This window comes from Eptatretus burgeri, chromosome 7 (assembly GCF_056783735.1).
Source record: "Eptatretus burgeri isolate ZD-2024b chromosome 7, Ebu_testis_v1, whole genome shotgun sequence".
Taxonomy (NCBI): Eukaryota; Metazoa; Chordata; class Myxini; order Myxiniformes; family Myxinidae; genus Eptatretus; species Eptatretus burgeri.
In genome coordinates, this window is record NC_140967.1 from 105,372,185 (window position 1) to 105,381,638 (window position 9,454).

At 44.6% G+C, this 9,454-nt stretch overlaps 1 protein-coding gene across 5 annotated transcripts in view; it reads right to left on the minus strand.

Moving 5' to 3' along the window:
* Window positions 1-6,121: 6,121 nt before the first annotated feature.
* Window positions 6,122-9,454, minus strand: part of LOC147024031 (ribosomal biogenesis factor-like) — a 4,925-nt gene continuing 1,592 nt past the window's right edge. For 4 of the 5 annotated variants that reach the window (XM_085890180.1, XM_085890179.1, XM_085890178.1 and 1 more), the window contains exons 2-5: window positions 8,693-8,806; window positions 8,396-8,506; window positions 6,586-6,685; window positions 6,122-6,509 (exon numbers count right to left, since the gene is read on the minus strand). In XM_085890180.1, coding sequence (XP_085746306.1) covers window positions 6,484-6,509; window positions 6,586-6,685; window positions 8,396-8,506; window positions 8,693-8,803 — 348 coding nt within the window. In that variant the 5' untranslated portion in view covers window positions 8,804-8,806 and the 3' untranslated portion in view covers window positions 6,122-6,483. Of the gene's footprint in view, window positions 6,686-8,395; window positions 8,507-8,692; window positions 8,807-9,454 lie in introns of all 5 variants that reach the window. The other variant, XM_085890183.1, reaches the window with a different exon arrangement.

Here is a 9,454-nt window from a genome sequence, read left to right on the forward strand (position 1 = left end):
AAGGGTTAAAGTCCCTGCTTGCTAAGTCCTCCGAAGAGAAAGGGTTAAAGTCCCTGCTTGCTAAGTCCTCCGAAGAGAAAGGGTTAAAGTCCCTGCTTGCTAAGTCCACCGAAGAGAAAGGGTTAAAGTCCCTGCGTGCTTCGTCCTCCGAAGAGAAAGGGTTAAAGTCCCTGCTTGCTCAGTCCTCCGAAGAGAAAGGGTTAAAGTCCCTGCGTGCTTCGTCCTCCGAAGAGAAAGGGTTAAAGTCCCTGCTTGCTCAGTCCTCCGAAGAGAAAGGGTTAAAGTCCCTGCGTGCTAAGAGGTTCGAGTCCTCAAGGAGGGGACTAAGTGTTGGGAATGTTTGTCGAGTTAACTCTTGATTTTTCTGTTTGTTCATTGTGCTTGCTGTAGTTTGCTTGTTGTGAAACTGTTTGCATTGTTATTGTGTGGTGGTGGTGGTGGTGTTACGGATGAGATGAATAACTATATAAATCCTACATAATTGGGAATGTTAAGTTTTGTATTAAGGACATAATCTGGGTATTCCATTCCAAACTGGAGAGATAAATTTTTACTAAAGAGCTAAAGCATGAAAATTATTGTTTTTTTCATCAGAAGTTGAAAGAACTGTATTTGTTGTATTCACAAGTTGAAAGGATGGAGCTCTTGTATATTTGCATTGATTTACATGTAGTACTGAGTGTTGTGTTATTTGAGTTATTTACATTAAGTAAGCGAATGTTGAAATGGAGCGTGTGCGTATCCAGTAGATTTCACTGGAATAAAACGTACTCTGTTGTGTATTGTGACCTGTGAAGCTAATGGACAATTGAGCACGGAAAGTGGAGATAAGGATTGGTCGTCGCCGTACACTGTGAAGACTTTGAAAGAGGTGAAGTGCACTGCCGATTTCAGAGGAGTTACGGTCACGTCAGATTCCTCACACGCCATTGCTTCTTCGGCGTTTAAACAAAATGACTGGTTTTGTGGCTAGTATTGAAAGACAGAGCCCTGGCGTTACAATACGGTCTCTTTCGAGTGCAAAACGAATGCCATTGGGAGTGTTTTTTAGACGAGATAGAGAGGTAGTGTGTTTGAATTCGATGTTGGTGAACATCTGAATTAGAAGCGATTGTGAGCTCGATAAGGAACTGAAGATTACTGTACAACGTCATAATCCTCCAGATTGTCTTTCAAACGAGAATGTCTTGTTGGAAATGATATTGCAACAGCTAAAGCATGAAGCGATCTGGACATTCATAAAATAAAAACATTAGAAAGGAAAAAATAACTTGCACCAAAAACTTTAACATTTTCACGCTCACACTGACGCTGACGCTGGGGGGTATCGCTAGAGCTCTCTGTTCTTCGAACAGGCGAGCTAAAAATGTTTGTGTGTGTATGTGTCTCCTCCATAACCATGAAACCCAACAGCCTGAAACTTTGCATGCATAGTAAGAAAACTCCAAGGAAGTGCAAGACTGAAAATTGGATGTTTGAGTAAATTAAAGACACCTCTTTTGAAGATAATTAACGGCCTTATTTAATTATATCCTTCATCAGACAATCCTCGGCCACCTCACTGTTTGGGGTCTTAAGGCGTTTCCTGGGTAACCTCACTGGGGGTTTGAAGCCGCCATGTTTTTTGACCTGCTCAACCTTACCTTGACTTGGAATAGGACGCAACTTGGAACAAGCTGTTCATCATAGCTACGAATCGCTGGGTACATTGCAATTATTATAAACGCCTGGAGACGTCAACATTCGTTGTTTTATTTCATTCCCGCAAGTGCATTCGCCACGAGAATCTGTTAAACTAAGGAGAATTACAAAATTTAAGGTCCAGAATCGAAATTACAAGCAGTTCCGACTCCTGGAAAAGTGTTCATTTGTCCAATTCGTACATCTGTGACATCTTGGGTGTCTCCGGGAGGTGTATGTTTAATAAGACGGTTCGGTGATTGTCAATTGCGTGCCAAGGGAGCCGATTCTTATCGACCGTTTAGTTGGAGTGCTTGCTTGAATGCTTCAGCCACTTGGCGAGCGCTCTCCAAGCTGCTTGGTTGTTCGTTTTGGGAAAAAGTACACGTGCTTTCAATCTCACATCGATTTGATGTATGTTTCCGCCTTTGTTGGGTCCCGTGATGCCGTGCAGTGGGTTCCTCGGGAGGTGTCTCATCCACTGAAAATGTGCAAGGATCGCTTTGTGCGATCTCCATTTGTAATCCACCTCTCACTTCGACATCCATGCATATTAAAAAAAGAACACTAAGGACCATCCGACCAGGTGTTCACCATGTTTGATCTAACCCTGAAGGCATAGAGTATCAATGGACATTTTGTGTTGTGTGGCTTGATACATTTTTTAATTGAATTTCACTCATTACCCACTTTAAATCCTCTTTCAAGGTAAATCTTTGTGTTTGTCGTTTTTATTTACTTGATGTAAGTGTACATTTGCATGTGTGTGTATATATGTAAACTGTATTACACAATGGCATTTGGCTCCGGTGTTTAGCCTGGTGTTGGCGCAGTGGTTAGGGCAGCGGCTTGGGATCCAAGAGGTCCTGAGTTCAAGCCCCGTTGGGCCACTGAATTAATACACCAGGGGGTTGACTCAGCCTGTCATCCTTCCGAGGTCGGTGAAATGAGTACCAGTATACTGGGCTGGTGTATACCCTGGTTAATATAGGTGTACCAGATCCCTGTGTCGTAAGAGGCGACCAGGGTTGCGTCAGGAAGGGCATCCGGCGTAAAACATGTGCCAAATCACTATGCGGATCATACGGATGATCCGCTGTGGCGACCCCTCACGGGAGCAGCCAAAAGAAGAAGAAGATTTGGCTCCGGTGTTTGTGTGTTGTTCGTTATCCCCATATCGGGGTTTCAGAAAGTGGAATGGAGCCCTCCCACGTCTCAAAGTATCCACCTCTGTATGAGCGTGTGTGTGTGTGTGTGTGTGTGTGTGTGTGTGTGTGTGTGTGTGTGTGTGTGTGTGTGTGTGTGTGTGTGTGTGTGTGTGTGTGTGTGTGTGTGTGTGTGTGTTGTTGGTTGTTATCTCCATATCCGGGTTTCAGAGAGTGAAACATAGACCTACCACGTCTCAAAGTATTCACCTCCGTGTGTGCGTGCAAGTTACTGTTGCCTGCTTTCTCCACATGTGGGTGGGTTTCAGGAGGTGAAACTGAGACCTACGAAGTGTGTGTGTGTGTGTGTGTTTTAATTGGTATCTTCATATGCAAGTTTCAGAATGTGGAACGGAGTCCTCCCAGGGTAGGCTCAAAGTATCCCCCTTCGTTTTGGGAAGGGGTCACGATTCATGGACCAAGCTGTGGAGTTTTCTGTTCTCAAAGTTTTGTGCCGAGGGCTCTCTTCAGGATCGTCACTGATCCCTGGACAGCTTCCAACTGTAGTTCGTTTGTAACAATATTTCCAGTGATGGTTTTTCATATCTCTGTAAGGTTCTTTGTCATCATTCCCGTAGCTCCAACTCTCACTGGTACAACTTTGGCATTCTTCTGCTTCCTGGATCTTTTCACTTCATTCTAGAGGTCTTGGTATTTGGTCATTTTCTTGATTTATGCATTGTTTAGCCCAAAGTCACTGGAATTAAACACCTCACTCAGAAATGTCTTCTTCTCTCTTTTTTGTACCTAAGTATGATATCTGGCGCAAAGCTTTGTTTTCGATGTTCACGCTCGATGGGATGATTAGGTCATACGTGAGCAGTACTTCCATGTTTTCAGTCATGTTCACACAAATTTTCTGGTACTGGGATATCGACGTTTTTTTGGTTAACATTCCAAACGCCGTGTCCTTGTGTCATTGTGTGTACAGCTATTCTGACATGAGATTTTAAAAAAAATTATGTGTTCAGTTATTTAGCATAACATACCACACTATTCTCTTTACGAACACCACATCCACCCCTCACCTATCTATTTGTTCTTTCCTCTCCCACCCCCTCCCCACCCATCTCTATTTTTTCTTTCCTCTCCCACCCCCCACCCATCTCCATTTTTTCTTTCCTCTCCCACCCCCCACCCATCTCCATTTTTCTTTCCTCTCCCACCCCCACCCATCTCCATTTTTCTTTCCTCTCCCACCCCCACCCATCTCCATTTTTTCTTTCCTCTCCCACCCCCCACCCATCTCCATTTTTCTTTCCTCTCCCACCCCCCACCCATCTCTATTTTTTCTTTCCTCTCCCACCCCCCACCCATCTCCATTTTTCTTTCCTCTCCCACCCCCCACCCATCTCCATTTTTTGTTTCCTCTCCCACCCCCCACCCATCTCCATTTTTCTTTCCTCTCCCACCCTCCATCTCCATTTTTCTTTCCTCTCCCACCCCCCACCCATCTCTATTTTTTCTTTCCTCTCCCACCCCCCACCCATCTCCATTTTTTCTTTCCTCTCCCACCCTCCATCTCCATTTTTTCTTTCCTCTCCCACCCCACTCCCACCCATCTCATATTTTTTCTTTCCTCTCCCACCCCCCAACCTCTATTTTTTCTTTCCTCTCCCACCCCCTCCCACCCATCCCTATTTTTTCTTTCATCTCCCACCCCCATCTCTTTTTTCTTTCCTCTCCCACCCCCTCCCACCCATCCCTATTTTTTCTTTCCTCTCCCACCCACCCATCTCTTTTTCTTTCCTCTCCCACCCATCTCTATTTTTTCTTTCCTCTCCCACCCCCCCCATCATTTTTTTCTTTCCTGTCCCACCCCCCCTCCCCACCTCTGTGTTCAACTACTTCGGAGTCTCCCTCACAACGAACGCAATCAAACACACCGGCACGGGACCGTCTGCACTTAAATCATCACGATCCACATCCTCTTCCACTCTCCAATTTGGGGAAGGGAAGCACTCATCTTACATGGTTCACCCTCTTGGAGTTTTTCAACTGCAACTTAAAGTTAAAACCCAGTTCTGAAGGACAATTGGACGTGAACACACACTCGTGTCGATCATAGTGTTTGATGCTCGTGTCGATTGCCTGGCAGGCACGCCACACTCCTGATGGGTGAAAAGGTCTTCACCTCAAACATTCACCCATATTGCTACCTCCTCATAATCAAGCCAATCGGTGGTTATTTGGGTCACCTCACGCACCAACCATCATGGCAGGTTTATTTTTTAATCATCGTGAACACATCCGGGTACAAAAAAAAAAAATCAATCACGAAGAGCTCATTTCCTGCATTCTGAAGAAAAGTGTGTCACAAAGGACACTGGGTATTTTACCGAGTCAACACCACGACATCGTGATGAAAGACATAGCTGGAGAAAGTTTGTACAGAGGTTAACAAACTAGGGTGCAAACCCAGTGGGGTGTCTTGTTTGGAGTTTCCATCAAAGAACACGCGACGCTGTTGGGGTTCGATCTGCCGGGCCGAGCGTATCGATTTATACACGTCTCTGCAAACACACCTTGTAACTACTATTAACTTGCAATTGCTAACTGGCTTTTGCCACGCATACAAATTTCTATGACGGACACTTGGCATCAAAAGCGACATACAATCGAACAGTTTCAAACGGAGCACCTCTCCACTATTAGAGCATTTAAATTGCATCAGATGTGGCGATAAAATGTGAATCGTTGCTCCCAGATTGACAAAAAAAAAAGACACCATCCCTACCTGGAGTTAGAATCCCGTGCAGGCATGGGCAACTTGCTAGTTCCTGTAAGAGTACATCGGTATCTCCTCGTGTAACTTGCACACAAACTACTCCATGAGACTTCGACAATGTAGATTTAAACGAAACGGCCCGCGCACGTGTAATGGAAGGACGACGCGGAGGAGGAGATTGGGACCATCCTCTGTGCAGAAGCAGTCTCCTTGGCTATTGGGCACAATCCTGGCTGGATGGGTCGCCACTCCGACGCAGGATACCAGCACACTGGCACTCATTTTTGCCGACCTCGGAAGGATGGCAGGCCGAGTTAACCCCACCTGGTATTAATTCAACAGCTGAGCGGGATTTGAACTCGGGACCCTTGGATCCAAAGCCCGCCACCCGAACCATTAAGCCAACAGCAGGCATACGACGCTAACCTCCCGCAAGAATCAAACGCCTTTGTATGAACGTTCATTTGCCTTTCTCAGGCTTTCGTAAACTGAAAAGGGAGACATGACAATCGTTTACAAGTTTATTTGAGGCACAAAATGTGATCAACGTCGAAACAATTCAATTCAAAAACGATCATTTTCATTTACAAGAAATAAAATGTCATGACGAAACAAAGCAGTTCAGGTTCGAATTGCACAAATTCAATCCCATCCCTCCATAAAAACAGACTTTAGTACAAATAACAAAAACAAAAACACCTTTCCCGAGAAAGATAAATAATCGTTCAACATTAAAAAAAAAATAATAATAATAAAATAAATCAACTCGATGGAAACGAATCCCCAAGAAGCAAACACGAAGAAAAATCGTTATCATTACATTTGGGAACAGTGGCTGGACTCGTTTCTCCTCAACACATACAATGGTCTTTAAAAAACCCCCACAATTCCTGTTTCTGGGGAGAGAGAGAGTGCAGATTGAGAGATGAGCAGTGAGGGATTAAAAAAACAAAAACTGACCAATTCACTGACCCAGGGTAGAGACCGAAGGAACGGTCAGCTGCGCGAGCTCTCTGGTGGTCTCATCGACGTTTGGTGGCTCCGCACGAGGTGGAACTTTCTTCTCAGTCACCTGAAGTTGGCGGGGACCAGACAGTGCACAACATACAAGGAGCGTTCAAAATGGTCGACCAACGCGGTATTCGTTTGCACCACAGACCTGTACCTTTTGCACCACAAGCAAACTTGTTACATCAGCCACCTAAAGTGCATGGAGGTTCTGGATTCATCACCGATTGTTGGGTCGCCAAAATAGGTGACCCTTTTGTCAGTAATTCTGTCTGTTTGTTCGTTTGTCATCAGCATAATTGGTAGTAAACGTGGGCGGATTTTGACCAAACTCGGGTGGTAGGTACATCTTATGACCGAGTACTTTGGAAATTGTGATGGTTGCTAGGGACGCTTTGGTTCCCTAGCAACAACCGAAAAACCTTCAAAATCGGTACCGTTCATGCGAAATCTATTCCGAAAGCCATTATCCCACGTAGGGTTATGAAATTCGGCACGAATGATCTACAGGTGATGCTCTATCATCAAATATATTCCGTTTTTTGTGATATATGGAATACTTTACCCGCAGCGCCCCCTACAATTAGGGTATGCACGAAAATTGGCGAATATTGAAGGCCTCCTAGCGACCAGGTGAGTGCATCGATACGAATGAAACTTTGCAGGTTCATGGTACTCGATGAGTACTACAACTTTGCCTCAGGACATATTGACCGATTTCGCTTAGGACAGGGGTCAAAGGTCAATTATTGCAAAAATCGATAATATGCGAGAGCTGGAGGAGGTATGTGCTCTACCGAGTGCCGTTCTCGTGTTCCATTTGTTTTCATCCATCTGACCTTGTTTGTGGTTTCAGTGGAAGATTATTTTTCGAGAGAAAGAGAGAAAGAGAGAAAGAGAGAAAGAGAGAAAGAGAGAAAGAGAGAAAGAGAGAAAGAGAGAAAGAGAGAAAGAGAGAAAGAGAGAAAGAGAGAAAGAGAGAAAGAGAGAAAGAGAGAAAGAGAGAAAGAGAGAAAGAGAGAAAGAGAGAAAGAGAGAAAGAGAGAAAGAGAGAAAGAGAGAAAGAGAGAAAGAGACAAAGAGAGAAAGAGAGAAAGAGAGAAAGAGAGAAAGAGAGAAAGAGAGAAAGAGAGAAAGAGAGAAAGAGAGAAAGAGAGAAAGAGAGAAAGAGAGAGACAGAGAGACAGAGAGAAAGAGAGAGACAGAGAGACAGAGAGACAGAGAGACAGAGAGACAGAGAGACAGAGAGACTCTACGATGCAAAGGTGCAGCTACAAAGAAAACATGAACACACTTCTCAATGGCAATCGTACTCTGCAGGAGCAAAGTGAATGGAGGACCTCATGTGTGAACACGAGCCCCTTTAAGATAACCCCAGGAGGATGTGAACGACCGACAAACTGTTGTTCATGCAGGTGAAGGACTTAATCAGGGATGAACGATCATATCACCACGTTAATGCCACCACAATATCCACAGAACTTGGAATTTCTCAAGGCAGAGTTTTCACCTTCATCATGAACCCTTCGACGGCAGTCAGCACGTCTCGATCAACATCCTTTCAATTTTATCCATCAAAATAACCGAGACGTGGTTAAAGAAGGAGGAATCTGAAAACTTGTTTAAGATTGGCATGAACAGAGTTTGTCGGACAAGTGGAGCGAGTGCACGGAGAGTCGTATAAAGGAAAACAACAAAGGTGACATATCTGCCAATCGTGTCTCATGCCTAGATTTTGTAAACCCCTCCGGCACAGCCAATTACATTTGCTCACCATGGTAACATCTGGCACATCCACTTGGCCTTTCACACAAAGCAGGACATCACGCACTTTGTCAAATTCAGCGTTACTGCAGCTCAGCAAGTCCCGCGGTGGCAAGGCGAGCTGCTCACACCACGAATGTGTGTTAAATTAACCACAGGCATGCAAGGTGTAACTAACATACACAAAATGGCAAGGACGTTTATAATCACTCAGCAGGTGCATTGCGATGAGGTGCAATACTGGTTTGTATTAAATCATCCACAGGGGTGCGGCTGCAAGTGGAAACCAGGTACAGACCGCTCTCACCTTCTTCAGTTTGGTGGACACTGGTTGAGTTTTCTTCACCTTCCGTACCTTACTCCAAGCAATACTAAAAACGTCCTTCGACGCTGTCGCCTTCGCCTTGTGCTTTCCCATGCTCTGCACACAAACGTCGACGGTGAACACGCACATGTCACGGAATTAAAAGAACATTGCTCAGAATCGATAAACTGCCCAAACACAATTGTCAAGAGAGGCCAAAATAAAGCACAAGTGGAAAACAACCGCATCCACAATCTTGGTCAGGACAAGGTGTTCAACACCCTGCGGTGAAAAATAAATAAAACCTCTCACCTCATCTCATGAGTGCACTGGTTTATTATTATTATGTAGTGAAGAGAATGTTAATCTTCAACGAACTTAATTTCACTGAAAAGCCAATCTAAACCAACAAGTGGCAGTGTGTGGTGGTCTCCTCCGTAACTCCAAAACCATAAAACTGAGCGGCCTGAAAGTTTGCGTGCAAATGAAGAAAACTCCAAGGAAGTGCAAGAGTGAAAAAAAAAAAACCGATGTTTGGGCTAATTAAAACACCTCTTTTGAAGATAATTAACGGCTTTAATTACATCCTTCATCAGACGATCCTCGGCCACCTCGCTACCTGAGGTCTTTAGGGTAGCCGGGGTAACCTTGCTGAGGTCTGAAGTCGCCACGTTTTTTTTTTGGCCTGCTCAACCATGTCTCGACTTAAAACAGGCCGCAATGATTTCTTAACGATAGTTTCTTTCCTCACTCATATTCGTGAAT